This window comes from Hippocampus zosterae, chromosome 20 (assembly GCF_025434085.1).
Source record: "Hippocampus zosterae strain Florida chromosome 20, ASM2543408v3, whole genome shotgun sequence".
In the NCBI taxonomy this organism is placed as follows: Eukaryota; Metazoa; Chordata; class Actinopteri; order Syngnathiformes; family Syngnathidae; genus Hippocampus; species Hippocampus zosterae.
This window is the reverse complement of record NC_067470.1, coordinates 2,378,651-2,406,444: the sequence shown is the minus strand read 5'-3', so window position 1 is coordinate 2,406,444 and position 27,794 is coordinate 2,378,651. Positions and strand designations below refer to the sequence as shown.

The window sequence follows — 27,794 nt, the reverse complement described above, 5'->3', positions numbered from 1 at the left end:
GTCTATGATTTTTAAAAAATATATATATTTCGCATATATTTACAGTAATATGAGAAATGTATAAAATACGAAATTCATCTTATTCATAGATTTGTAAACCTTGAGTATTTACCAAAAATATAAAGGAAAGCAATTAGGACTGTTCATTAGTCCAACATCCGCATATCTGCATTAGTTGTTGTTTTCAATTAATTTAAACTTTTTAACTGTCCACGTTGTTACACACACAGCCACACAAAACGCGCCTGTCTGTCTACTTATTAATTACACACAAGGCACGGTTTTTTTTTGGTTTGTTTTTTTTGTCACACCACCATTTTGTCGCAGTCTTGTCTGTTTTTGATTTTATTAGTTTGTCTCCTGATCCATTGAGGACCTGTATTCCTATATTGCTGCAGCCAGGTGCCGGCTGTTGAACTAATTACAAGTTTTTAGTCGGTTCAAGTTCTCAGTGACTTGTTAAACGATTCGGACACTAAGTTTGAAAGCTTGTTGCTGCTTATTTGTCGGCCGTTGTGCTTCTGTGTTTTTTTTTTATTTCGGACGGCCCGAGTGTAAGGAAAGAAAGGACGGAAGACATGGAAGGTAAGGAATTGTTTATTAAGTCGCGTCCCGTCAATTGCTGTGATCTTTTCTTCTGTTTTTCAACCTTCCTATGCATCTGCACCCTTGCACACATCTACTTGAAAACACGAAAGTCTGTGGAGTCACACGTTGTCACATGGGCTAGGCCTAAGGCCTAGACTCAGGGGTTGAAAAGAGTTGCAACCATGAGTACAAAAGTATTTAATTGTCAATTACGGTTCCCATTTTATTTTTTTTTGGGGGGGGGGATTGGGGGTGCTCTCATTGTTTTTATTTCATTAACTTGCGCAGTGCTTGTATTGAAAAGAAAAAAAACCCCAACACAAGCTTATCAAAACAACGCACTTCCATAGTTTTGCTACTGTTGTGAACCGATCAACAAAAATGCTAACCTAGCAAAAGATTGCACCTGACAAATTATATTTTACAGGCATGTTTTAAGACCCCCCTCCCATTAAATATGAAATTTGAATCTTTAAATCTGAAAAAATATATTTAAATTCAATGTTTTGGTTACAGATCATTCTTGGTGCTAACTTATCTCTTGAATAAGTCGGTGAATGAGGAAATGATGAATCGCGAATCTGTTGCAGTTGTCGTTAATGCTCCCGGGCTCGGCTGTTCCTCCATGTTGTGTTGTTCCTTTTTATTGGCTTTCGATCAAGATCCCAACCGCAGTGAACTGTATCTCTGGCCTGAAGTCTGATTTCATTCCAGACGGAGGCAGGCCACCGTATTCCTGTGGCAACGGACAGCAGAGAGGTCATCACCCCAGACCTTTCTTCTATGTGCAGCCTCCCTCTCAACCTTACTACATTCATCAACACTGGCAGATGAATAACCCCTATCACCACTATGGCCTGCCTACAGGTGTCAAATTAGAAGACCTTTGCATTCGTAAGTCTCCAGATAGAAGTCCTCTGGACTTCTGTTATGGGGTTCCGTTATAAATGTATACATAAATAAATTTTGTGTTGAAATCCAGGCTTTCATTTCGGCCGTCCCTATATGACTCCTTACCAGTACATGCCGTACCCGGGCTTCGTTGTCCCTCACTCCCCGTTGTATCCCATGGATTCCCGACGCATGTTTGAGCCTCGCTTCTACGCTCCCGCCTGGAACGACGTTCTGCGACCGCCACACCATCAGCAGTCTCACACCCGGCGAGAGACGGTCAGCTGCGAGGTCCAGACCGACCCCAGCGACGGCATCAGCAACCTGCTGGATTCCCTGGACAAGATCCAAGCCACCGAGAGGGAGCTGGACTCTGGAATGGCGTCGCAGTCCTCCGGGATGTCCTCGGTCGAGGAGAAGAAAGCTCAAGAGCAAGGCGATGCTAACCTTGTGTCAGCGGTGCCGGATGCGACTCGTTTAGAGTCTCCGACTGCGGCATTCAGTGACTCCACCACCGCTGTGTATGATGCCGAATCCAGCCACAGGAGCCTGGATGCCTCGAGCCCTCAGGCATGCTGGTCCGGAAGTTTGGAAGTGGAGCTGCCTCTCGACAGTTCTTCCCTTCACGAGGACGGTCCTGATCCTGAGCATCCAGCGTCGCTGGAGTTTTTCCTCGCTTGCGATAAGTCACAAGTCACAGATATCCAGTCAGATATTCCGGTGGCTGATCACAGTACTCCCAAATGTGATGCCGACGACACCGTCAAGCGAGCAGATGCTGTCGGGCCCCCATCGCCTTCTCTTTCGTCTGGGAAGCTGAAGGATGAAAAGAGTGGCTGCAAAACTTTGAGCCAAGTCGATACAGATTACAAGATCCTTCAGATGCCTTTAGAAGGCGTTTTCACCTCAGAAGCGGGTTCACACGTCTCGCCCTTGGCTAGCCCGCCCTACTACTACCACCGCCACAGCCTCTCCATGCAGAGCACCCACGAGCGCATGAGCGTCCTAAGCCCGTCCCTGGATGAGCTCTCCTCTCGGGATGAAATGTTTTCCACAGACCTAGAGGACGGGGATCTCTTCCCAAGGCAGGCCTACACGGGCGGAAGGCTCGCAGAAGTTGCGGAGCACGTGTGGCTTCCCTCCCCCAAGAGGCTAATGTGCGCCTGCTGCGGGAAAAATCTGCCCAAAGGCAGCGGTCGAAGCAAAGGCCACGCCGTCAAGGCGTATAGGGACGAGGCCGCCGACTCCGAGGAGGATGTCAGGTACGCAAGAGTGCCACCCAGAAAGCATTTCACCCCCAGGAAGCTTTTTTTGGGCCCCCAGAGGCAGCCTGCCAAGTTCTGGTACAAAAGGAGCCCCTACAAGGAGCCTGCGGACTCTCCGGACCCCGACCAGGGTTATGACGGCAAGCCTGTGGAGATGAGTGGCGGCGAGCTGCAGTGCGGAACCTGTGGGGGTGCGTGTCATCTCTCGGTATTATTATTAACACTGAATGGAAATGTATCGCATTCAAGCATAAATATACACCATTTGTCGTGGTCGTTCACAGACAGATTCTGCAGAGAGGAGCACGGCGTACCCGAGCAAAGCAAGAGGGCCAACGGCGGTGGGGGTGGAGGAGGCGTTCCCAGAAGATGGCAAGCGTCTCCTGTGCAGCGACAAGGTCCAAAGATGATGACTTGATGGTCATGTGCGACTTCAGCATTTAAAATAAGAGCAGCAAATATGTACTTGGTGACCTGGCGGCTTTTGGAATTCGGAAACGCCTGGCAGGGACACCCGTGTTGGTTCAGGAAATCAAATCCAGAGAGGCTTTGGGCATTTAACTGCTTGGCATAGAATCAACACGGAGCAATGTCACCAAATTGGCGTTTGATCGGCAGAATCGAGCGCTCCAAGGAAGGCAATGGCGCACCAAAGGCACCGAGATGATGATGACGACAACGGCCGTAATGACGACGACAAAGAACTGCCGTCCTCGCACCGGGACAGAGGTTTGTTGTCGTTTTTTTTTTCCTCCTCTTGTTTTTATTTTTGCTGCAATTTTCAATGACATTTGCTTCCAGGCGCCTTAGCGAGAGAACCGAAATGATTTCTCATGACTGACTTCTGTTGAACTGTAAGTTACCATCTTCAGAATGTGGATTATGAATATTATATGACGATGATTTCTCCTTCCACAGGTCCCCCTTGATGGTGTAAATGTTGGTGGATATTAAAAAAAATAAAAGCATGAAATGTTTCTAGGGCACCAGGTGTAAATGCACTGCACAGAAAGCCTCTTTTTGTTGGCAAAAAAAATAATTTAAAAAATACATTGCATGTTTCTGGATATCACAAAGAGGCAAGTGGGCTCAAAGGTTGTATTGCAGTTGATGATGTCACAGTTTGGGGCCAGTCCAATAAAATGTTGTCATAACCGACGCTTTGTCTGCTCTTTATTACTCACGCAAGGATTGACTCGTTTTGTATCCATTTAGAGATCTGTGGAGAGACTTGCATAGTTTGGTTTGTAAAGAAACCAGTTTACCAGAGTCACTTTTTGTACATACCAGATAAGTTGTCATGTTACATTTTCGAGACCGTACACTAGCTGGACACTTTATTTGACGGATATGTAAAAAGTAAGCAGCCGGAAATGTCCGTCCAATGCGAGCCGCCTGCTGGAGCCCATCCCAGCTGTCTTCGGAGTTCACCCTGAACTGGTCGCAGGGCACACATAGACAAACGGCCACTCGCAATCACACCTCGGGATGAAATTACCGTCCAATCAACCTACCATGCATGTACCAGGAGAACATGCAAACCGCGCAGGAAGGCCGGATTCCGGATTCGAACCCTGAACCTCTGTACTGTCAAGCAGATGTGCTAACCACTGATCAACTGTAATACAGTACAATTAAACTTCTTTTTTTCTACAGCGTGTATATTCATTTTGTGTCTAAGGTGAGCTGAAGGCTATCTCGGCCGGCTCCGGGCGAGTAATAGACTACACCCTAGACTGGTCGCCGGGGCAATCACAGAGCACATATTCACAAGCATTCACCATTCAGATTCGAACCAAGAACCTCCGAATTGTGAAGCAGACTTGCCAAACGTTTGTCCAATGATCAAAGGGTCACGCTGCCTTCCACTGCAGATGGAAGTCAGGGATTTTAGAGAAAATTGACATCTGGCAGAAGCAACTGAATGTCAAATCAATGATGATAGAAATGATTTGGCTACGTTTGTTGGTTACACAACATGGCAGAATGTGTTTGTTTAAAAAAAATGTCCAGAAGTGCATTGGTTGTTCGCTTATTATCCAATTTAACCAGTTGTGCCTAAACTTTTACTCCCAAACCGCATAAAGAAAGAAACGATGCAAGGCTGTCCACTTTTGGAAAAGTGTTGTACTTTAAATACAGCCATGATGGGACACTTGCCACCATCTTGCCTCCTCGATCTGTGCTCAACTGGCCGCACGCACGCTCAGCTGCAGGAAATCATCAATCTTGATCGGGCGCTCATCACCTGCAGCCACGCTCCATCCAATCAGAGCAAGAACACCCCCCCCCCTGCCCCACCCGGTGAAGCATTATCAGGAGGGTTCACCTTTGACTTTGGTCTAAATGCTGCCACGTGAGCTGAGTTGCTTTGTCTCACGCAGTCTTTTGGAAAGAAAGTTTGCTCGTTCAACTCGACTACATTTGGCTTTGTTTCCCGGGAATGGAGGCAGAGTCTTCAAACGTGCACGCTTCCTACGGTTTGGGCCTTGGCGGTCCAAAATTGCCACCTGGACCTGCACAAGGAGCTCCGCGGGCCTGCGAGCCTCCCGACGAGGCTCGTCCTGAGGATCCGCAACAGCAGAGCCATCAGAACCACAAGCCTCTCTTCTATTTTCCGCCCTCGCAGCCGTACCTGCCCATGCAGGGTCTTCAGTGGCCGCTCCCCATGGCAGTGCCGGTTGGCTACAACCCCTATTACGGCTACCCGCCTTTAGGTTGGTTTGTGCTTCCGCCTTGTTTTACACCGCATGTTCTTATGAGCTCATGCAAAGCATTGAAGCCAAATTTTTGAGAAGAGCGTGGAAAAAAATCTCTATTTTTAAAACAAAAAATGATTTGCACATTCTGTATTTTTTAATTTTTTTGTCATAAATTGAAGTAGAGATGGTTTACTTGAGTGGGGCCCCATTCAAGTGTGGTGCACTGCATCTGACCACCAGTCCTTAATTTAAAACTCATTCACTCCCAAAGACGTTTTTAAACGTCTTTTCAGACTTGGTCTAGAAATGGCTGGTACTGAATGAGTTTTGAATTTTGTCTCCTGAAAATGATTAACGGATTGCGTTTAAAAATATGAAGTGGGCTCTTTGTGTACACAGGGATGCTGCTCCCCCCCCCCCCCCCCCGAAGTTTGGCTCCAAATTAAAATATCCCATGTTGGAGCTTTCTAATAAACCCTTTTGCACTCCGTTCCAGGTTACGGCATGCCAATGATTCCACACTACCAGCCCAATCCTTACATGGAGACTCCCACCTTCATCATGCCCCGCTCGAACCTCCACCTGACGGACTACAGGCGCATGTTGAACCCTTACTACTACCAGGCCATGGCCTACCGCGCCCGCAGGTACCGCTACCAGCACAGCGCACCGGCCAAAGAAGTCACCAGCAGTGAGGTCCAAACGGAACCGCTCACGAGTACTCGTATCGCCAGCAATCCAGATTCTGGCAATCCTGGGGTTCTCAATGTTTGTCCTGGTGAGAATACACAAAGCGGACCCCCCGGTGTGCCCCCCTTACTGGTGCAGAGTGATGACAAGCGCACTATGGAGGCGAGAACTCCTCCCAACGGAAGTTTCGTCATCCAGACGGAGGAGTTGACCATCGAGTGCTGCGCCACACCAGTTGGAATCCAACTTCTTCACTCTCGTGAGAACGCCGAGGTCTCCTGTGGCTTCCCCACGGACGACGGGCCGGGCGTTCCTGCAGAGAAGACGCACCAAACTTGCCCTGATATCATCTTGGTTGAGAGTCCCGGTGAGACGATTCTCAAGTTGGAGGAGGAGTCCAAGAACCATCAAGATGCCCCCATGGGATCTGTGGTTCAGGACATGACCGCCATGAACGATCTACAACTGGCCTCACGGAGTGTCCAATCTCAAATTGAGCAGGAGCGACCAGTGTGGTCAATAGAGGACACTTTGGTTCCCTCCACTGACTCGCTGACCCCCACGGAAGAATCAGATGGAAGGCTCCATCTGGCTGAAGAAGCGCCACCGGATGAGGCTCAGACGGGAGACACCGGTCCCTCTGTGGAGGATGAGCTGGTCTGTGAGGCAGAGGTGTGCTATAGTATGGAGGAATCTCCTGAGCGAGAGCACAAAGCAGAATCTCATCTTTCGCCCGGTTTAGGAAGTTCTCATCAGGAAGATAAAACGCAACCGAGGCAAGAACCACATTTCCAGGAGCATCAGGACATCTCGTTCGAGTCCTTACCCACGTACCTTCCCTCCAGTAGCTGGAGAGCAGACTTTGACAGGGTCTACGTTTCTAGCAGGATGCCACCCGCTCCCAAAAAGCAGAACCAAGCTATGAACCGGACCGATTTAGAGGTTCCCAGTCGGAGGAGAAAACTGGAGCTGGATTTCAGGGACCAGTATTCTGTGCGGAAGCCCAAGGAGAGGTACAAGCCCAAAGGCAAGGTGGATTGCCAAAGCCTCTCGGACCACGAGTGTTGCCTCACCAGAACCTTCAACGAAAACATATTCCCTCTAAAGACTGAACGACTTTGCACCAGATGTTTGGCCAAGGCCGGTCCGGGTCACAAAAGGAAGGCTGTCCCCTTCCAGCAGTGCAACCAGGCCTTGATGTCCACCTGCGACGCCTGCAAATCTCACGCCAACAAAAAACATCGGAGGAAAGGTTCCGTCCCCGATGTCGGGGCCCCATGGCGCGGACGCGACACGGAGGCCGAGTCTTCGGACAACAGCTCGAGTCGCGCAGGCCTCAAGTGGCGACCCGACAGGTGGAAGAGGCCGCTGGGCTCCAAGCAGAACTGGGAGAAGAACTACACGTGTGATGAAACGCAGCCTCGCCAACTTGTGGCTTGGGAGAGACGACAGCAGTGTCCCCACGGCATTCGAGAGCTGGACGAGAACTTGCCAGTGTCCCCGCAGGACAAACGGAGGCACGCTGACCAGCTTTACTGGACACGTAGGTGGCAAACAGGTGTACTTGTATGACCCTTGTAAAGCTTGAACCATTGACCTTGACCAGATGGACGTGCATGTTCAAAAGTTTAGAGAGTCAAATGAAGTTCACCTGTGAAAGGTTTTCGTGGGTAGGTGTCAAACTCCGGTCCTCCAAAGCATCCAGCCTTCATGTTTTCGGTGTTTTCCCTCCAACACGCCTAATTCAAGTGATGGGGATTATCAGGCTCTTGCAGAGCTTGCTGATGATCTGCTCCTTTGTAATGGGTGTGTTGGAGGGAGATACAGAAAAAAATGCAGGATGGTGGGGCCGGTGTTTGACACTTGAAAGGGATTTATTTTTTTAATGTTTGAGAATTTGACAAACTATCTTAATGTGCAACCTTTTCGTCCAGCAGAGAAGTCATGGAAAACGGTCACAGCCAATCCCGAAGGCACGAGATCACCGCACTTGAACAAACACAAAATGTCACATTCACAAGGTGCCTCCTCTCTCCGTGTCCGATTCACTGACGTTAAAAATTTTTTGAAAAATATTACAATAAGCATATTACAATAAGCAACGCATGAAATGTTTAACCATTTTTTTCTCTCTGTTCAGGAACTCACAGAAAAGACACTCGATGCTGATTTGCACAAGAGCACCACCCACTTTTACTTTTAAATGTCACTTTTAAATGTTTTGTACACTTAAATTATTTCCACGTATTTATAGACAACACAACTGTCACTATTTATTAGCCATTACATAAACACCGATTTGAAGTAATATATTTTTTGTGCATTGTTTGTATTGTAAATTAATGAAAATAAAAACGTGAACACACAACAACACTGCCTTGTTCGAGTCACTCTGTGGTTGGGAAATGTAGTTCTTGACAAAACCAAAAAGTTTCGGACGTAACTTTTCCAAATTACGAGCACAAATGTGGCCTTGCTGAGATCCAGTTAGCTTAGTAATGAGGTTAATATTAGCACCGAGTTGTAAATACAATATGCCCCCCCCCCCCCCCCCCCAATGCTAATGATCGTTGAGCTGTGTGGCTCCTTCTGGACTGAACGCTAATGCTAGCTGTGTACCCGCTAATGCTAGCTGTGTATGTACCCATTAGCATTCTGGACTGAATGCTAATGCTAGTTGTGTACTCTGACGCGTCTCCATCTTGTATCACGTGATTTATGGAAACTGAAATGACAGTGTTTAGCAATTTATTGACCACCCCCCACCTCATAAAATGTCCATTTTCAAATTAAACTGCTGCGTATTCACATAAGCTACAGTGTTTCTATCAAGCTACGCAGGCGATTGTGTCCTCCATTATTGTCCAATCTGTTATGTCAGGCCGTGGGCCAAACGTGTTAAATAATGATTCATCACAAACCGTTATAGTTCACGCTGTGTGGAATCAAGTGATTGGACCCGTTTTGCTGCGGTATAGTCATTCTAAATGAATCCTGTAGCGCAGCACGTGAAAATGTATAGAAATAGATTTATTGTAAATTTCAAGTAAATTCGAAAATGTGACCTCTTTCTACACACAGTCACTTGTGTTAGATGTGTATCTTATGGATAGTTGCAAGGAAAATTCAGGCTACAATGTAGGTTTTCTAACAAGGATTAGGGTTTCGTTGAACACGCACAGACACACAAGCTTGAAAACGACTTGTCGCTGTTAAAGTCAAAGAAGTTGCTCTGCCGGCTGCTAACAGCAGATATCATATCCCTCCCCCCCAATCCCAACTTCTGTCATCCCTCTTCTCCCCCGCCCGATGCCCGCCGCCGTGTCACGGATCACCGCCGGCAAATGGCCAACAGTGCGCTGCGGTGGGCTGCGATGCCGCTTTTCAAGTGCGCCCGTTTACCGACACGCCTTGGAAATCGTTGAAGGCTCGCCTGGCGGAGACCATGCGGCTCATAAAAAGGTCATTAGACCTGCGGATGCTGCACAAACTAGATTGAAGGGGGAAAAAAACCTACACACACATTGCAGAAATGTCAAAGTGTGTGTGTGTGTCTTTTTGAAGAATGATGCGAGAAGGAAGGAAAGGTAGATGGGAGCGAGCGAGGGTGCGAGGAAATTTGAAAGCAAGGTGAAAAAGTATTGACATATAGGAACTATAGGAAGGAAAAAAGAAAGTAGGTCGGGAAGAGGGAAGTCAAGAAGGACGAAAAAGGAAAAAGTGGAGGAAGAAAGGAAGCAAAGGAGGAAGGTCAGAAGGGACGGAAGAAAAAAAAGGAAGGCTTCTGGCCTGAAAATTCTTCATTTCCGAGATGTTCACGCACCCCCACCACCACCCCCTGCCATGTCAATGCTGCCACCCCCTCAGCACCTTCCACCCACCTTCCCCGCAGCCGAGCTCCAACGTGTCCAAAGTGAAAAGCAAATTAGCCGGCGATCATTCATCACCCGCAGAGAGAAGATGAGAGAATTAATTAGCGCGGCAGGAGGAGCAAAGAGCTTTGGCGAGTTGTTGCTGAGCGCGGAGGAGGCGTCACTGGCCCATTCGCGGCGACTCCGAATAAACAAACGTTAGGGTTTCAAATTGTGACTCATGTTGCGGATGAAAAAGTCGCAAATGTTCTCCAAGGCGTTTGCAGACGTAAACGAACGAACCGGGCGAGACGAGCTTTCAGTTTTATTCATGGAAGATGGAGTGTCAGTCATTTTGATTTTATTTGATTTTATTCAATTTTAGCTTTAGTTAGGTCACTAGTTTTCATTAACCTTGGTACCAGATGTAATTTCTCCTCTTTGCAATGAACGAACCCGGGAAGGTAACTCTTGGCTTTTACCCGAGTCACACACTCCAAAGTATTGCCTCCGCAAAGGTTTTTGGAGTGCAAGATGATATTGGCGGTGCGATGAAGGTTAACCCGCTTACCGAATCTCCATCTCGGGGCCGGTAAAGTGATTCCGCTCGTTCCCGGGCGTCTATCTCCCCGGCCGGAGCGAACCTTCCGTAGCCGGAATGAACTCAATCTCCCGTCACGGTGGATCCGATTATCCAACTTTGCACCGAGGTCACCTTCCAGATTTTGATTGCGTTTGGACGGAAAGGCTCAGACGTGCTCCTTATGGAACAGTTGAAATTGCAATGCTGTTGTCATGGTGACAAGAGTCCAAGTGAGCGAGCACACGTTCAGGGTTGGGAATCTTAACGCGACTTATTTCAGATATGCGGAACCTAGTTTTTTGGCATGAGGGCGGAGGCGGCGATAAAAATGCCGTCATTCAAAAGCGCAACATTTTTAATTTTCAAGAAAATGTTATTGAAATCCCATCCCAGCCGTCTTCGGGGTGTAGGCGAGGGACAACCCTGAACCGATAACCAATCGCAAGGGCGCACAGAGACGAACAAACATCCGCGTTATTCGCACTCACACCTCAGGACAATTTCGAGTGCTCAATCGGCCCACCATGCATGTTTTTGGCACGTGGGAGGAAACTGGAATACCCGGAGAAAAGCCACGCAGGCCCGGGGAGAACATGCAAACTCCACAAAGGGAGACCGGAGCAGGAATTGAACCTGGTACTTCTGCACTGTGAGGTCAACGCGCCAACCACTTGACCACCCGGCCGCCACCCCCCCCCCCCCCCTCCCCACGAGAACAAACACGCTAAATTGGTTCAGCACGTGTTTGTCCAGGTAGTGGCGTGCTAACCGCTAACCGCAACAAATTTTCAAACAAGTCAACAGGAGTTCACGGTACAAACCTGACAAAACATTTCATCTTTACCCAATTTGCAGCCATATTACCGCCACTTTAAAGTTTTGTAGCAAAAAGTCGCAGGTAATTAGCATAGCCGCAAGCGCCGCCGAGCGACATTGATCCTGAGCGTCATGATCTTAATTGTCATTCATCGCCATCTTCGGCGAGTAAATAAACATGAATGGGATGCAACCTTGAATCTTTGTTTTCTTTTCCTTTCTTGATCAATAACGCAGCCCGTGCTCGTCCGATGACGGCTGATTAGCAACAAAGTCAACAAGCAGCAGAAAATGACTTTGTAAGCAGAGAAATGACTGAGCAGGTTTTGGTTTTAGTTTTTGTGTGTGTTTTTTTTTTTTCATTATGATGTCGAAGAACATTTCATCACAAGAGTGTCGCCCCATTTTCGTCTGACCTCCTTTTCCAGGAAAGTCGTCCTCCCTTGCGCCTGGCAGGAAAGCAGATGAGGCGTGTTTAAAAAATTGTGTTGGTGCGGATGAGCTGCATACCCCCCTCGCCCCCACCTCCCCCGTGGGAGGCTAACAGATGCGCTGGCTTCGGGAGTCATCCACTGCACCATAAGGTGGCGCTAGAACAAGAAGAGGCAGAGAAGGTTCCTAATTGGAAATTCGTTCGTACCCTTCCGTGGACTGATATCAGTGGAAGATGAAGCCGACTCGAACATTTCATCTTTACTTGTGGTTTGACAATTGAATTCTGAGCACTTCCGCAGTTAGAAGAGGGTGTGTGAACTTGAGTTACTCACTCCCCTCAATAACCCCCACCCCGCTCCCCCCTATAAACCCCTCGATCCACCCAATCTACCTTGTACAACCTGCTCGGGCGCCAGTGCGCATGCGCGATGGAGGCAGGCGGGCAGGGAGGGCGTGGCCGCCTCCTTGTTGTGCGTTCCTCCCCCCTTGTATTCCTCCCCGTGTTGTTGTGTTGCATTCCCGCAACGAGGACCAGCTGCAGACACGCACGCACGCACGCACACTGCCGCGCGAGGTGAGTCTCTTCCTTTTTGCGTCATTGAGTCACCGTTTGTCCGCTCGCCTTTGTTTGTTTTGTTTTTTTTGTGTTCGTCTTTACTGTCACGATATGCGTCGTTCGGGCGCGCGTGTGTTGGAGAGTATGTGTGCACTGGGCGTGTGTTTGCGTGCGGGACTATTGTTGTGTCTGGAACAAATTGTGTGTTCATGTTATTGTCCAGATGCTGTTGGTTTGTGTGTGTGTGCGTGTGTATGTGTGTGTGTGAGCGCGCATTGCGCGTGCTCGTCTTCATTGTCCCAGCAATTGTGAGACAAGCAGACAAAGTTAAAGTCCACAATAAGGTTGATTTTGATCTTGTTTTTTTTTTCCATCTCGATGTTCCCAGCGTTGTGAGCGCTGGAATAATGGAAGGTCACACCAGGACGAGTTTAGAGACCCCCCCCCCCCCCCCCCTCCTGGGCCCCCCCCCCCCCCCACCCCAAAAGTGTTTTTCTTTAAATAACAAGTTGGATATGCTCCCACTTTTAGGAAGTGTCGCCTTAATCTTGCCGTGTAATTGCCTGCAGGATTACGAAGTCTTAACACAGCGTCCCTGCCAGCTCGTTGCTTCTTGTCTTGACTCCAGATTGTGTGTGTGCACGCTCGTACGCGCGCTTGTGTTTGTGAAATAACACGTTTGTAAATCAGCGAGAACATGCCAAACATTCCCTAGTTTGTTGTTTTCCCCTGGAATCTCAAACAGGGCGTCACTTTGGCTTCATGAAATCACGGACTGAGTGGCCAGAAGGCCCCAAAAGGGCCGAATGCCTCTCGAGGGAACCTGTGTTCGTAAGACTGCAATGGAATGTAATTCTCTCCCCCAAAGGAGGTTTTTGTTTGATAAATACACAAAACAAGTATGGCGAAAGGGGGTCAAGGATCGTGGTAAAAGCGCAGTAAAAATTTGGCTGAGCCTTAAATGTTGACTCTGATTTTGGGAATGTTGCTGAAGTAAATGTAACCTTCAGCTTTGGGTTTCGTAGATGTAACATTGGATCACGTAGATGTCACGTAGATGTCACCCTGGAATGTGTCCGTGGTAGCCTCAGATCACGTTAATGAAGCCTAGGATGAGCTTTTCATCAAGTGGTGTAAAATTCAGTCTCAGATCATGAAATCTGTAGCCCCGCCCGAATCTTCGCCTCTTGATCCGATCATGCAAATGTGATCTGCACAAAGGTGTGGATGCTCCTAGTGGGAATTTATTTTTCCATATTTTCATCATCAGCATGTGTCAATGATGTCACATTTATGGAAGAAAACATCGAAATAAGGACATTTAATTTTTAAAAAAAAGTGTTTTCATATGCACCTCATCCATAATGAAAAGCAATATACACTTTAAAAAAAATCATTTTTGATCATTTATTTAATTTTTGTGAATCTGGGATGGTTTTCACACCTTTGTTGGCATGTTTCCATTTTCTTAAAGCAGAATGCATGAATCTTAATCGTTCCACCTGGCTCATGCGCTATTGATCAGACATCTTGTCTGATTAGCATACGGAGCTAATGAGGACTTCCTTTGCATCTCTGATGTTTTTTTTTTCCCCCTTATCGTCCCCCAATCGGCTCGCACCTGGGCTTCATTTTCATTCCCGAAACGTTCCTTGGAAGGCCAAGCGTGTTTGTCCACGCGGGGCTGCATGATCGCTCTCCATCTGTCAGGATGAATTTTGCAACCGTTCGGTGGTTTCTGGTGTGGCTCTTTGTGGTCTTGTGGTTTTTCACATTTTTTTTGAAAAAAATTTCAAAAAAATTTTAATTCCCCCCCCCCCCATGCGTTCGCTTTCCACGGCGCTTGGAATCAATCTCCGTCTCGCGGGTGTTCCTGTTGTTCGGCGCTCTGTCTGCCAGCCGTGATCGATGGTCGTCGTTTCAGTTGGCCGGACGGATCGTAAGCGCTGACGAATGGCCCGGGTTGAACGTCTCTGTTCGGTTGTCGCTCCCAGAAAAATGGATTAGTTTGCCTTTCGCTGTCAAGGAGGAGAAAACCTGGAAGTGACTTCCTGTTAGGATCGTTTTTATTGAATTGGCTGCTGGCTATTTTTACAACAACAACAAAAAATAATCAATGGTTGTTTGTGTATGTGTGCCCTGCGATTGGCTAGCAACCAGTTCAGTGTGTACCCTACCTACTGTCCCAAGACTCCAGCACGCCTGCGTAGCCCTCATAAGGATAAGCGGTTGGATATTTCATCCAGTTTTTTTCGGATTGTGGGTTAATCCCACTACGGTGTTCACACCTGGTTTGCCGGCCCATTGCTGGCTAGCACGCACGATACAAAATGTTATTAAAAGGCTTCCTACCCCGACCGCTGCGGGACACAACGACGCCGCTAATGAGATAGAAACCCCGCTGGCCGGCCGTATCCCGACCGTGCGAGCACCGAATCATTCAGTCTTTTAATTGGCGGGATGTTGCTCCAGGAAATGCAATCAACCAGACGATGTTATGAATAGAGATGAAGTTGTGTGTGTGTGTGTGTGTGTGTGTGAGGAAGCAGAATGTTGGAGGAGTGCTTAACACAACTGCCTCACACGTCTGAATTTGGGGGAGGGAGGTGGTTGAGGGGTCAAATCCACTTTCTGAACTTCCTGGATGTCGTCGGCATGTACCCCCTTTTCTCCTCCCACATTCCATAAACATGCATGTGCAATGAAGGCTCGAAATGAGGGATGACTAACTCCGGTCCTCGAGGGTCCCTCTGCTGCATATTTTAAATGTTTCCCTCCTCCAACAAAATTATAAATAGTTGTCGAAATGCGACCTCTGATTGGCTGGCGACCAGCCTCAAGTTAACTGGTATAGGGTCAAACTGCCCTGCGCCCCTGCGGAAGGTAAGCGCTCGAGAAAACGGATGGATGGATGCGAGGTACAAAAAGACCATGAAGAAGAGACGCAGACTGTGTGTCCTTGGACCGCTTGAAGGCCAAGGGTGTTGTCGGTGAACTGTTGTCTGAATGCAACATGGAGATGATTACGATCTATTATCGCCGCTAATCAAGTGTGAGTGCACACAAGTGCTGCTTGGGAGAATGCAAATAACGCCAGCATCCCCTTGTCACGGCAACAGAAAAACTGCAGAAACGCCATCAGCTCATTTGTTTCGTTCACCTGCTAAAAAAGAGATTCAGCACCAGCTCATGTTAGCGGTACGGTGACAGTGTTTATTCTTGCTTACGTCTTAGCTAAGCTAACATTCGCTGTCTGGGCCTGGCTCGATACTTTGGACCAGAAAGCTAATCAAATCTTGATATGTCAGTTTATGTGACCTGTGAAAGAAACTTTATTGGTCTTTGTCGTATGATCAGGAGCACCAAATGCAAAACACAACATCTTCAGAGGTATCGGTGCACCCACCTTCTGATCTAATCTGATCGAGCTTTATAAAGGCTTTATAAAGTGCTTTGATAAGGCACCCAGATATATTTGTGTGTGTGTTTGTTGACGGAAATCAGTTGGACTTTGTGTTCTGACTGATTACATCACATTGATTGCAGATTGATTCACGCGCTAATTTAACTCTCGCCACATTTAATTCCTGAGTGGATGTCTCCTGCAGCCCATTTAGGCAGCAAATTTAGTTCTCTAAATTCCAATGGATTTTTCCCCCCTCCCTAATGAAGCCTAAGGCTTATTTGCCAACAAACTCTGTGTTTGGCACCCAATTTAGCTCTTTCCACATTTTGCAATGTCAATCAAATCAAGCAAGCTTTTAAATCTCTGCTAAATCATGTTAATTAATGGTACAGATGTAGATGTATAGTCGTATATGCATGTTATATGAAACACCACACAGACTTACGGTTGGATTTTTATTTTTATTGTTGGATTTTATGACCTTCATAATGCTTTGTGTGTGTGAGTGTGTGTGAGAGAGAGAGAGAGAGACCTGGTAGAGCAGCCGCATGTGCTTGGGAAACATTCAAAGAGACAACGCGGCGGCGTAAAATATAGCAATTAATGTTTATTAGCATCATTTTCATGGCTGATCGACCGCCATTGTTGCGCTCTTCTTCTTCTCCTTTTCCCTTCTCTCCTTCTTCTTCTACTACTAATTCTGATTCGTATATTAAAGGGCACGCGGCGCCTCCCACTGGAGCTTCTCGCTCTCGCCGCGGACATGCGTGCTAACGGGAACACGTATTCATCACGCCAAGCGCCGCATGGGGTTCGCGTGACATTTTTGCCTGACATTTTTAGCTCTGTGCGGGGTCTCACATTAAAAGGAGTTGCGCTTGTTCTTGCAGGTATTTTGTTGCGCCCTCACACTCCGTGGCCAGTGCGAATGTGTCCGTGTTTGTGTGTGCGTGTCAATGCTGCCGGCCATAGTGGTTATTTTTAAACTTGTGCACTTTCCCTTTGGCTGATTGTATGTGGATGCCCCGAGGGAGTCCGTGTGTGTGTGAGCGCGCGTGACTTCGTTAACTTGCTGGTGTGTGTGTGTGTGTGTGTGGGTGCCACCTGCATGTGATGACGTCATGACTACCCTCCGGTGGAATTATTCATACGCTTGCTGAGGACAAAAAATACAATAAATAACTGTCCTATATAACTACTGTTGACTACATTTCCCCCTACAATACTGCATTTTTTTTTACAATCACAACTTTTTTTTTAAATACACAGTCTAGCAGCGTGTGTTTAAAATGGGTCATACGAGGCAGATCGAAGTCATAAATCAAATGACATCATCGCTGTTTGCTTGTTTCAACCCGGCCTCTGAACAGCACCCCCTAGCGGCCCACGATACCATTAGCGGTTGTCATGTTTACGCCACGCCGACGCCCACATACGTCAATTCCCCGCATTCAAACATTTATCTGCCAACTAAAAGTTGACGCTTTTATTCCGTGTAAAATGTACTTTTAGATTTATGCTCGTATAATTACTATAAAAATTAGGAGACATACATGGCACACAAAATGCAAAAAACTGATTGAGTGGCATTGGTGAGCAATGATGTCCTTTAATGAGTGAGCAGAGGAAAAGAATAATGAGAGCAAATGGGAGGGGGGGGGCGTGGATCACGACCCCCCCGTCCTTTCCTCTAAAAATGCCTTTGCAAGTGCGTCTTTGATTGTTTCTCTGAAAATGATTTTCATGACCATCGAAGCGGGCCAAGTCGTGACTCAGCATTTTTTCCTGCTCACTCGCCACCGACTCTTGAGTCAGCACTTTTGGACAAACTCTCACAACGCAATCAAGTAATGAGGTCGCATTAATCAGTGCACTGCTCATCGCTGACCCCCACCCCCCGCCCTCCGGTTTTCATTTGAACGTTGATGCTCTTTTGTTGCAGATGGACGAGCATGTCGCCGGCAGCAGGCCGTGACGTCGCCGCGACGCCATCGAGGTCGTCGTCAGAGCACCGGTTAAGGACGTTTTCGGAATCCCTTTTTGGGGTGAATTGAAATCACAGCGAATTATTGAGGGACCGCAGAGACATTTTTTTTTCCCCTGTCCCGCCATGGAGACTCTTTCCCAAGATTCCCTGCTGGAATGCCAGATCTGCTTCAACTATTTCAGCCCCCGGCGGCGACCAAAGCTGCTGGACTGCCGCCACACGTGCTGCTCGGTGTGCCTGACGCAGATGCGCAGCAGCCACAAGGAGATTCGCTGCCCGTGGTGTCGCAACGTCACCAAGCTGCCGCCCGGCCTCTCCGTGGCCCACCTGCCCGACGACCCCGACGCGGCGGGCGCCGTGGCCATCCCGCGCGCCTGCGAGCGCGCGCCCGTCTTCATCCGCCTGCCCGGCAGCGGCTGCTACGTGCTGCCGCTGCCCGCCGACGAAGAACACCCGGCGAGCCTGCTGGCGTGCCGCTTCCTGCCGGGCGGCGGGCAGAAGGGCGTGGCGGTGGTCACCGTGCCTGAAGAGAGACGACCTCTTGGCGCCCTTCTGGAGCTGGAGGCCGACGACGAGTTGGAGCGACGGGCCGGGGGTCCGGCGGCGGGCGGGGGGGCCAAGGGGTCCGCGTGGTCAGGCGTGTGTACGGTGGTGCTCGTAGCGTGCGTGCTGCTCTTTCTGCTCGGCATCGTGCTGCACAACATGTCGTGCATCTCCAAGCGCTTCACCGTCATCTCCTGCGGATGAAGCGCCGCCGGGGTTGACCTTGACCTTCCAAACGACCTTTTCGGAGGTCAACCTTTTGGAGACGAAACATTCCCAAACAAACACTTCCAAGACCTCATCCAGTCCTTCCTTTCACCCTTTTGTTATTCTAGGCTCAGGCTTGTGTGATTGGTTGTTTAGTTCGTGATGAGTTCAGTTGTCGTGAGTCAAAAGATTTGGGACTTGGACTCCCAACGAAGTGGGAAAGGACGTCTGTGTGACTTGTCACCTGAAGTCCACGTCGACGATAAAATTCTTAGAAGACAAAACGTGATGTTTTTTTTTCATCCGTGTCCACTTTGGAATTCAGATTTCATGTCCGGATCCTGGGGCGGCCCGGTAGTCCAGTGGTTAGCACGTCGGCTTCACAGTGCAGAGGTACCGGGTTCGATTCCAGCTCCGGCCTCCCTGTGTGGAGTTTGCATGTTCTCCCCGGGCCTGCGTGGGTTTTCTCCGGGTGCTCCGGTTTCCTCCCACATTCCGAAAACATGCGTGGCGGGCTGATTGAACACTCTGAATTGTCCCTAAGTGTGAGTGTGATTGCGAATGGTTGTTCGTTTCTGTGTGCCCTGCGATTGGCTGGCAACCGATTCAGGGTGTCCCCCGCCTACTGCCCGGAGACAGCTGGGATAGGCTCCAGCACCCCCCGCGACCCTAATGAGGATCAAGCGGCTCGGAAGATGAATGAATGAATGAATGAATGTCCGGATCCTATTTTGGAACTGTGTAGTTCCAAATCGAGGTGACAAATCAAGTCAGTCTAGACAAATCGGTCCGCCTAAAGTCAGTCTAAATGTTTTTAATCGCAGGCGAAAAACCGTTTTTCTTTGCGAATGTGTCTTTTGCGTTGTTCTGTTAACGTTTTTAACTGTCGGTGTGCTTTCGGTTTGTGTGAAACACATCTTGTCTAGGAAATGTGATATTTTTAAAATAAATTCGCCATGCCTTGCTTCATTTGTCGGAACGTAATCAGGGCACCAAGTCAGCTTTTGAGTCTTTTTATTACCAAGAATACAAAAAAAAAAGTACCGACATTCGCATACTACCTTTGGCGTAGCATGAGCAACCCAATATGTTCAAGTAAAAAGATCAAAAAGCACCCTCACAGTTTGTTTTCTTTTGCTGCTCTTGTTGGTTTTTAAAATCCCAAAATGTTCTTTTGTACATTTGGCACTTAATGCAGACGACAGCGACAAGTGGCGTTTAACGTGGCGGCGATGACATCGTCGACCCCGTCGATGCACGCAGGCCTTTGGACTGGCGCGATGTTCTCCTGGATGAAAGCCGCTCGTGAAAACTTCTCATGTGAATGAGCAGCTGCTTCCCGTCCATCAATAAATTAGCTCCGATATAAATACAAAACCAACAAATATTCCTCCAGACCCGATGAGGCGTCATCGGCGTTTTTCTGCTGGGAATCTTTTCATCTTTTGTGGCGCTGTTTCGTACATGTGTGCTTTGCAGTTGGCTCTCCAGGACGTGGAAGCCACTCAAGGGTTACAACCAGGCCCGTCGAGGCGGAATTGGGTCCGTGTTTATGAATGCCTCTTCGTCCAGAACGCCCGTCATCTAGGCGAGCTCCTTTAAGCGTGACTTTATAACCCCCTAAAATCAGTTAGCATCAACATATTTAGACTAATAAATTAAGCTCCAGACCCGATGAGGCGGTGGCAGTGTCAGTACTCATTCAACCTTCTTTTCCAGTGCCTTGATGTCGATTCTCTGGAGGCTGGATATTGGAATGCAAAGAACCAGGCCCGTTGAGGCAAATCTATGTTGCATTCTTTCCAGATAGTTCTCCAGCACACTCCGCATTGACAACTTTTTGCAACAGTCTTGATGATGTAGCTCACCCATTGAGGCACCACTGGATGGTTAAATCAGGCCCGTCGAGGTGTAATTCAGTCGGTTCCTGGTGCTTTAGCTTTATTTCCAGATGACTTTGAAGGGCTGTGTGTATTCCTAGCGTCCAGTATGCTGTACATCTTGACCTTGGAACCCACTGAACCAGGCCCGTTGAGGCGGAAAAGCTGTCAGTCTTTACGTTCTTTGTGGATGGTTCGAGAAAGACATGAGCGTTGCCACTGTATTAGAGACACTCAACGATGTAACTTCTCGAAAAGCCACTGTGGAGTTAAAATCAGGCCCGTCTAAGCGGAATTCAATCCATTTGATGCTTTGTGCTCTTTCCAGAAGGTTCCTGAAAGCCGTGTGTGTTGCTAGCACATGGGAGGACTGTTAGCGTCCAGCACGCCGTACATCTCGGCCAGCTTCTTGAAGCGCGGTCCCCAGTCGTTGAGGTAGTCGTACTCGTGGTCGCTGCTCGACACAACCGACTGCAGTGAACTGAGCGACTCCGCCACCGAGCCCTCGCCCTCGTAGGCGTACGTCTGCAGGGAGTCGTAGGGCGGCGCGCACGGGTCCACGTCGGCCTCCAGCAGCTTGGAAAGGACGTAGCCGTGAACGCCGCCGCTGCCGGCGTCAGCCATCGGTACGTAGCGAGACAAAGTCTGGATCTCCGGAAACATCTCCTGCCGGGTCTCGCCCGCCTGGGGGTGCACCTGGCACGGGTTCCACATGGCGGCGATGTCGAAAGCCTCCGTGTCCTCCTCGCCGCCGCCCTCGTCGTCGTAGCGGACGATGTTCTCGTGCACGTTCTCCTCCTCATCGCTGAGGTACGGCTTCTTGCGGTGCGTCCTCAGCGACAGCATCAGCAGGATCATCACTGACGCGACGCGCAAATAGCAATGTTAGCCCAATTAGCGCAAAAGCTAACGCTAGCTCAAGAAAGTGTTTTTTTTAGTTCGTTTGTATAATGTGGTGCGTCACTCACCCAGGAGGACAAAGATGGCGGACAGGATGGCGATGAGCGCAGCCCTGCTGAGGCTGGCGGGAAGGCTATAAGCTTCGGGATTGCAGCTCATGACGTTTCCGTCGCGGTCACAGGCGCAAACGCGCACGCTCAGCGTGGAGGTGCTGATATGCACCGGCGCCTCGCCGTCCGTCACCGTGATGGGAAGGTAGAAGATGCTCTGCTCACGCTGGGACCAGCCGCCGCGACGCGTCACGATCCACGCCGTGTTGTCTGAGCATGCAAGGAGAGAGTTACTATCTATTCATATCTCTCTATTTCTCTTTTTTGGGAATATTTATCTGTTTTGTCTATTATTTGAATCATTTATTGATAAAGTATATCTATGGATATAGCTTGACACTTAGTATATCTTTCCATTGGTGTATGTGTTTACCTTGGTTGTCCCGCAGGGTGAAATTGGGATTGTTGGCAGCGTGTGGCGCTAATGCGTAGGAGAAGTGATGTCCGCTGGGAGGGTCGTCGGGGTCAACGGCCGTCACCGCCTGGATCAGCTATGACGGCACGGAGCGTCAGCGGGTGACGTGATTGGCCCGTGCGCACTCGTTACCCACCTGTCCCGCCTTGGCGCCGTTGCAGACGAACGCTTCCAGGGAGTCGCTGAGCGTGGGGGGATTATCGTTCACATCCTGCACGCGGATGGACACGGCCACGCTGGACAGCTGAGAAGGATTATCTGACACACACACACGGAAAACCCCACAAGCACAATATGAGCACAATCATCAGGTGTCAGCTTTAGACCTTCATTTGAAAACCGAACCATAGCTTCAGCACTAGCCTGTGTGAAAAACCCCGAAGTTAGGGATGGGCAACTGGTATCAGGTATCATATCGTTGTTTAAAATCCGAACCCTTAATCGTGTCTTCAACCCTCTTAAAACTGCATTATGATGCTGCATTTTTGACTAAAAGGCAAAAGTGGCGCCCATTGCACGTACTCATCTCCATGGCCAGCACGCTGATGTTGTGCCAGCCCAGCTGCTCACGGTCCAGATGACGCAATGTCATCAGAGCGCCAGACGTGATGTCCACGTAGAAAAATTTGTCCGGGTCACTGGAACGGTCCAAGGAGTACCTGAAGAGAAAAACGAGGAACAGGAAAATGATGCGGAGTCGGAGGATATTGAAAGTAGGAAGGGATGAGGAGGAGAATAACACAGAGGAGATTGCCTATCACCTGTAGAGATGACGTGATGCAACGGCGACATCTGTTGGTAAGTAAGCGGCATTACGCCTGACTAATCACGTGATACGTCACCCTCCTGAGCCACACGTGTAGCTGACGACGCATCCGCGCCGTGACGTCTCACCTCACAGTGTTGTTGTCGCTGTCCGGATCCCTGGCGCACAGTGTCCTGACCAGCGTGCCCAATTCGGCGTCCTCGGCCACGTCCACCAGGTAAGCAGGCGCGTCAAACACGGGCGGCTCGTCCACATCGTCCACGCTCACGTGCACGATGGTGACGTCGTGCAAGGCTGGGACGTCATGTCGGGACGAGGAGGAGGAGGAGGAGGCAGGCTCGACGTGCGTGTTTGCGCCTTCCACCTTGAGCGTGTAACTGCGCTTGGTCTCGAAGTCGAGTGGCTTCCGGACAAAAACGTCACAACAGTGTCAACCCCTCATTTGAAACCTCAACACAGGCTTGAAACCCCAACTCGAAACCTTAATCATGGCTTGAAACCTAAATCTAAAACGCCAACCGTGGCTGCTCCGAAACCCGAACCAAACCACACTTGCTACCCGAAACTAACCGGGAAATCCAACCCTTGATTAAAACACTTTGCCGAGACGCCCTAACTCAAAAGCGGAGCCCTACCTTCTTGACGGTGATGATGGCGTATCTGTTGCCGGGGTCAGTGATGATGCCGAAGGTGTCTCTGCCGTCGCCGTCGATGACACTGTACGTCATGTCGGCATTGACGCCTACGTCGCGGTCCTTGGCCCAGATGCGTCCCACCTCGGAGTCCACCGAGGCCGACTCAGGGACGCTCATCTGGTACAACCCTGTGCACAAGATGTAACGGGCGTTCTATAAACCACCGCCAGAGGGAGCCAAACCTCCACACAGGAAGACGAATGAGGGAAACACACTCGATGGGGTGAAATTAAAACGCAACAAAACAATAGTAAGAGTGCTCCTTTTAAATGAATTTGTTTTGAAAAGAAGTCCAAATAACATTTTTTTTTGCTTTTTAGTGTATTTTTTTGTTTCCAATGCTGTACGGTTGTATTTAAAACCTTTGTTGTACAGGTTTTTTTTTTTTATTTAGTGTAAATCCTGGCTCTTGATGCATATACTAACCCAGGTTCAATACCCAACCATACTTTAAAACTCTAACCCTGTTTGAAAACCCGTATTTGAAATCCTGGCTTAACCCCTTATTTAAAACCTTTCTTAAAATCCTAATTTGAAACATTAGCGCTCAGACAGATGACAAATTGTCCCAGGACGAACAATAGGAGTGGCTTATTGTCTCACTTTGATCAAAGACGGGCGGGTTGTCGTTCACGTCGCCAAGTGAGATTTCTACCCGTGCAGTTCCGGCGAGGCCGCCCAGCTGTCCGCCCATGTCCTTGGCCTGGATGACCACCGTGTAGTTCTCCCTGGTCTCCCGATCCATGTCGGCCAGCGAGACCCGCACCACGCCTGAGGAGACAACCGCGAGGTTACGGCCAACCCCGAAAGCCAAAAAAGAAACTCTCCCCTTGGCCTGGAGCAAACGGGCCTCGCGTACCGGTCTTGGCGTCCACTGAGAAGTAAGGCTGACCCTCCAGGATGCTGTAGACCACCCGGGCGCTGTTGCCGTACGTCGGGTCGTCTGCGTCCGTTGCGGTCAGCCGAATCACTGACGTTCCTGGTAAAGATTTTGAATTGTATGGAGATGGCGGCAAAAAAAATATTTTTAGACAAGGCTATGGCCTGACTAACTTTCTTCATTTATCAATGCCAGCAGCGCATAGTGAAGGCAGAACAATTAAATGGAGACCCATTCGATGTCAGAATGATGGATGACAACGTACTGTACCTATATTGGACATCTCCGGCACCGACGCTCGGTAGGGTCCGTCCAGGAACTTGGGTTCGTTGTCGTTGATGTCTTGGATCTTGACGATGAACTCGGACTCGGGTTCGAGCGGCCTGTCGGTGAGGCGGTTGCGGGCCTGAGCTCGTAGCACGTACTGAGCCTTGACCTCACGGTCCAGCCTCTGGATGGCGTGAATGTCGCCCGTGCTGTCATCGATGGTGAAGGTGGTGCCAGCGCCTTCGCCCGTCAGAATGTACTTGATGGACCCGTCGCCTTTGTCCATGTCCGAGTGGAGCTGCCGCAAAACAACAGCGGCTCAATCTTGGTCTCGCCGCTTCATTCGGAAAAATTCAGCTCTGATCATAAATGAATCCGACTATGTCACAAAGCCAACCGGCTCAACTCCTCATTGCATTTAAGATGAGATAATCCTTTCTGGATCCCGCAGGGGGGCTAATTCCAAAACTCTATTAATTAAAAACAATGCAAGGGGGGGGGGCAGGATCAGCATTGCAATCAATGCTAATTTTGACATTTGTCAAGCAAGCACAAAAGCACATGTTGACCTCTCAAAGATGAGACCGGCGGCGGAACAGCATTTGCGCAGCGACTCGCTAATCACTGCGGAATCGGAAGCGAATCACCATCCTTTTGTTGCCAGGGACGACCGTGTGCCGCAATCACAATCCCTTTTGTGGTCCCCGGGGAGTGCAAATGGCAGCCTTTTCACGGGAAATCACTTTGTCAAGCACCTCGCCGACGTCCGACAGCGCCTCTAAATGCGACCCTTGGCGGCCATCTTGTGCGTTAATCAACCAAAGTAACGAGGGGAAAATATTTTCTTCCACGAAGTCGCACTTGTCGTATTTGTCAAGATGGCAGGAAAATAATTGCCCAAAAATTTGCATATTTGAGAAAAAATATATATTTCAAGGCCAGATCTGTTTAAAAGTGGAGACGAAACCTGTGATCGCTTAAAATTGAAGCAGATTAAGATTGTCTTTCACAAAGACCGGACCAAGCTAGTCCACAAATGTGGATGGGGCACTTTTATTTTTTCTCGTGAATTCCCAAGATGCTTCCACCTGAACTCGTTAGCTAGCTAACCGATCGTGGATTTTTCCTCGAGCCTTTTCGTAGTTTTCAACTTGACTTTGTGATTGGACGACAAGTCGGCGACTTGGCACATGTTGCTATTGCTAGTGCTCGGATTATGTTTTTGTTTTTGTGTCCTCTCTTTGTCATCCGGGTCCCTTGTGTCAACTCGGTTTTCTTCGTACGACTCCAGTATCACAAAAAATAAAATTGTCCCGGCCGGGGGCAGCGGGTCTACAATCGCGGACCGGCGAACTTTCGGAGGTTTTTGTGTACGCGTGTTTGTGTCGGACCAACCTTTCCGATATAAAGCGGGTCCAGCCCGGTATACTCCTCCAGGACGAAAAACTGGTTCCACACCCAACCTCGTTTGACCCTCTGAACCCTCGGCGTGACGTCTGCGTGATTACCCAGCAGGCCTTGGGGCAGGATGCTCATCACGCAGAGCGTCACGTACAGCCACAATCCCAACCGGGGTTCCATTTTGAACTCCGCTGACTTGGTCCTCTTTTTAATCCTCTTTTCTTCTGATGGATGGTTGACGGTGGTCATATATCTGGAAACGATGATTGGAGTTGTTAAAAATAGCAAGTACCGGACATTCTTTGGTCAATAACTTTGACATTATAGGTCATAGATTTCAAAATTTCCCCGCGAGGCTGGATCATAAATCTGACTTGAAACTTTTGCTTCGCAGCCTCCTCCGTGCTTTGAACATCTGCTCGGAAGGTGGCAAAAAAGGTTGGCGAGGTGGGAGGGGCCCAGAAGTTTTTCTTCTTGTCTGCTGAGGGGGGGGGGCTTTGTGACACTCTTGTGAGGCCGATAGACTACCGGACTCCATGATGTATTTGCGAGAGCCGGGCGCTTTTGTGCCACTGTCTGCAGACTCTATCAATCTGCCAGTTCGTTCCATCATTGTCCCCACCATTCTTGGGGCGGGGGTGACTGCTTTGTGTGCGTACGGCGGGCGGGGACGGCTGACATTTAACCTCACAGCTCACCACAATGTAGCCAAATTTGCTTCCACTCCGCCCCCCCACCGTGAGGTCACTGCTTTCGGAGGCGATGCACGTTGCCCTCAACTCATCGGGCACTTGTTTAAGAACCAGCAGCTGGCTGAAGATGAAGAGGAGGAGGGTGGGGGGTGGAGTTGGGGAGTGGGGGGTGCATCATATGAAGGAGCTTAACTTTTCCCACTGCATTCCGATACACTTGCGATGTCAGCTCTCGAAGCCAAAGAAGGAGAAAAAAAAATTTGCAGTTTTGTTTGATGTCTTAAAAAGGGCAAATGAAGCAGGAGGCGATGCGGGGAGAGCGCCAGCATCTGCCGGGGGTGGGGGGGGGGGGGGGAATGATGGAGGAGTCTCAGCGCTGCTCCACCTGCTGCCCCATTAAATGAGCCGGCAACAACAACAATTCGTCATTAGCGGATCATGCTAGCAGTCCGTAGACTTTAGGCTAACTGCGACTTCATCGATATAAGTCACCACAGAGACGTCTAGGAAATCTAGATTTGACAAAGTTTTTGGGCTATGTTTCGGTGCAGATCGTTAGAGCCGCAGGGATCCATATTTTCTTTCCCGTTTACAAACATTGCTGTCATCATTTAAAAAAAAATGTTATTTTTGTTTCAAAATTTTTAATTTCAAACCCCCAAAAAAGAAGAGTCAGTTCAGTTTTGGTTCACATCTGGATAAAAGTGTGGCTACAAGTCCGGATTTAAAAAAAAAAACAGCACATTTGGTGGATTTTTTTTACTACGTTTGCCAATCAGGGATTTAAAAAAATAGGATAAAACGGATAAAAAATGTCCATAAAAAAATGATAAAAACTGGGATAATTTTTTTGCAAATGCAATTGCAAATTGGGGATTTAAAAAAATATTAAAATTAATTAAAAAGCAGACATCTAAAAACATAATGAAGTATTTAACATAATTAAAATGTATTAATTTATTTAGTTGTTTAAAAAAAAACATATGAATGTTGTCCAATACAAAGCATGCAGATTAGAGGAGGAGTGTCTGTATTCGGAAGTTGGTGCCTTGGTGGAGGTCCTGCACTCTCCCCGAGTGTGATTGGCCATGAAATCGGATGAGATCTCCAAAGTCATCTCAGTGTGTGTGGCACAAACGTACAATTTGGGAATGTGAAGCGCAATCGGGTGTTAATTTCACAGTGGCCGTGTTTCCACCATACGTTCACCTCCCATGCAAAAAGAATCCCCCCCACGCCGTGGAAAAAGGCCCTTTCAAAGTGGGAGG

General features: G+C 48.7%; 4 protein-coding genes and 1 long non-coding RNA gene across 11 annotated transcripts in view; 4 read left to right on the top strand and 1 right to left on the bottom strand.

Annotated features, from left to right (window-relative positions):
- Positions 1–153: 153 nt before the first annotated feature.
- LOC127593311 (bucky ball-like) lies at positions 154–3,902 on the top strand. 2 transcript variants are annotated; one of them, XM_052054671.1, is made up of 7 exons: positions 154–585; positions 1,303–1,455; positions 1,571–2,935; positions 3,029–3,142; positions 3,363–3,473; positions 3,546–3,598; positions 3,663–3,902. In XM_052054671.1, the coding sequence occupies exons 1-6, from the start codon at positions 579–581 to the stop codon at positions 3,569–3,571; spliced, it is 1,776 nt and encodes a 591-aa protein (XP_051910631.1). In that variant the 5' UTR covers positions 154–578; the 3' UTR covers positions 3,572–3,598; positions 3,663–3,902. The 2 variants fall into 2 exon arrangements, with proteins under 2 accessions (XP_051910631.1, XP_051910630.1); XM_052054670.1 differs by having other exon boundaries at positions 156–585; positions 1,303–1,482.
- Positions 3,903–5,015: 1,113 nt separating this feature from the next.
- On the top strand, positions 5,016–8,452 carry LOC127593307 (uncharacterized). 4 transcript variants are annotated; one of them, XM_052054666.1, is made up of 4 exons: positions 5,016–5,461; positions 5,943–7,679; positions 8,071–8,157; positions 8,277–8,452. In XM_052054666.1, the coding sequence occupies exons 1-4, from the start codon at positions 5,188–5,190 to the stop codon at positions 8,303–8,305; spliced, it is 2,127 nt and encodes a 708-aa protein (XP_051910626.1). In that variant the 5' UTR covers positions 5,016–5,187; the 3' UTR covers positions 8,306–8,452. The 4 variants fall into 4 exon arrangements, with proteins under 4 accessions (XP_051910626.1, XP_051910627.1, XP_051910623.1 ...); XM_052054667.1 differs by having other exon boundaries at positions 5,017–5,461; positions 8,074–8,157; XM_052054663.1 differs by having other exon boundaries at positions 5,017–5,461; positions 5,943–7,694.
- A 3,798-nt stretch (positions 8,453–12,250) lies between these two features.
- rnf152 (ring finger protein 152) lies at positions 12,251–19,520 on the top strand. 2 transcript variants are annotated; one of them, XM_052054700.1, is made up of 4 exons: positions 12,257–12,395; positions 17,726–17,759; positions 17,791–19,289; positions 19,324–19,520. In XM_052054700.1, exon 3 carries the CDS (start codon positions 17,894–17,896, stop codon positions 18,515–18,517), a length of 624 nt encoding a protein of 207 aa, XP_051910660.1. In that variant the 5' UTR covers positions 12,257–12,395; positions 17,726–17,759; positions 17,791–17,893; the 3' UTR covers positions 18,518–19,289; positions 19,324–19,520. The 2 variants fall into 2 exon arrangements, with proteins under 2 accessions (XP_051910659.1, XP_051910660.1); XM_052054699.1 differs by having other exon boundaries at positions 12,251–12,395; positions 17,726–19,289.
- LOC127593300 (cadherin-20-like) overlaps positions 19,518–27,794 on the bottom strand; it is a 29,712-nt gene continuing 21,435 nt past the window's right edge. Inside the window, exons 2-12 of the mRNA XM_052054648.1 lie at positions 25,829–26,087; positions 24,437–24,731; positions 24,146–24,265; positions 23,890–24,057; positions 23,227–23,414; positions 22,720–22,994; positions 22,348–22,484; positions 21,962–22,083; positions 21,784–21,901; positions 21,369–21,620; positions 19,518–21,260 (exon numbers count right to left, since the gene is read on the bottom strand). Coding sequence (XP_051910608.1) covers positions 20,755–21,260; positions 21,369–21,620; positions 21,784–21,901; positions 21,962–22,083; positions 22,348–22,484; positions 22,720–22,994; positions 23,227–23,414; positions 23,890–24,057; positions 24,146–24,265; positions 24,437–24,731; positions 25,829–26,083 — 2,436 coding nt within the window. The 5' untranslated portion in view covers positions 26,084–26,087 and the 3' untranslated portion in view covers positions 19,518–20,754. The remainder of the gene's footprint in view (positions 21,261–21,368; positions 21,621–21,783; positions 21,902–21,961; positions 22,084–22,347; positions 22,485–22,719; positions 22,995–23,226; positions 23,415–23,889; positions 24,058–24,145; positions 24,266–24,436; positions 24,732–25,828; positions 26,088–27,794) is intronic.
- The window catches only part of LOC127593327 (uncharacterized), a 41,656-nt gene continuing 35,938 nt past the window's right edge, over positions 22,077–27,794 (top strand). The window contains exons 1-3 of one of the 2 annotated variants that reach the window (XR_007960373.1): positions 22,077–22,232; positions 22,322–22,623; positions 22,727–22,808. This is a non-coding gene — a long non-coding RNA (uncharacterized LOC127593327). Of the gene's footprint in view, positions 22,624–22,726; positions 22,809–27,794 lie in introns of both variants that reach the window. The other variant, XR_007960372.1, reaches the window with a different exon arrangement.

What these genes read in the sequence shown, in the direction of transcription:
- LOC127593311 (XM_052054670.1), top strand. An exon ending in GTCTCCTGTGCAGCGACAAG is followed by an intron (nt 3,143 to 3,362) that starts GTCCAAAGATGA and finishes TTTGATCGGCAG; the next exon opens with AATCGAGCGCTCCAAGGAAG. An exon ending in GTCCTCGCACCGGGACAGAG is followed by an intron (nt 3,474 to 3,545) that starts GTTTGTTGTCGT and finishes ATTTGCTTCCAG; the next exon opens with GCGCCTTAGCGAGAGAACCG.
- LOC127593307 (XM_052054663.1), top strand. Translation starts at nt 5,188, where the DNA reads ATGGAGGCAGAGTCTTCAAACGTGCACGCTTCCTACGGTTTGGGCCTT. An exon ending in TTACGGCTACCCGCCTTTAG is followed by an intron (nt 5,462 to 5,942) that starts GTTGGTTTGTGC and finishes ACTCCGTTCCAG; the next exon opens with GTTACGGCATGCCAATGATT. An exon ending in CAAAATGTCACATTCACAAG is followed by an intron (nt 8,158 to 8,276) that starts GTGCCTCCTCTC and finishes CTCTCTGTTCAG; the next exon opens with GAACTCACAGAAAAGACACT.
- rnf152 (XM_052054699.1), top strand. Translation starts at nt 17,894, where the DNA reads ATGGAGACTCTTTCCCAAGATTCCCTGCTGGAATGCCAGATCTGCTTC.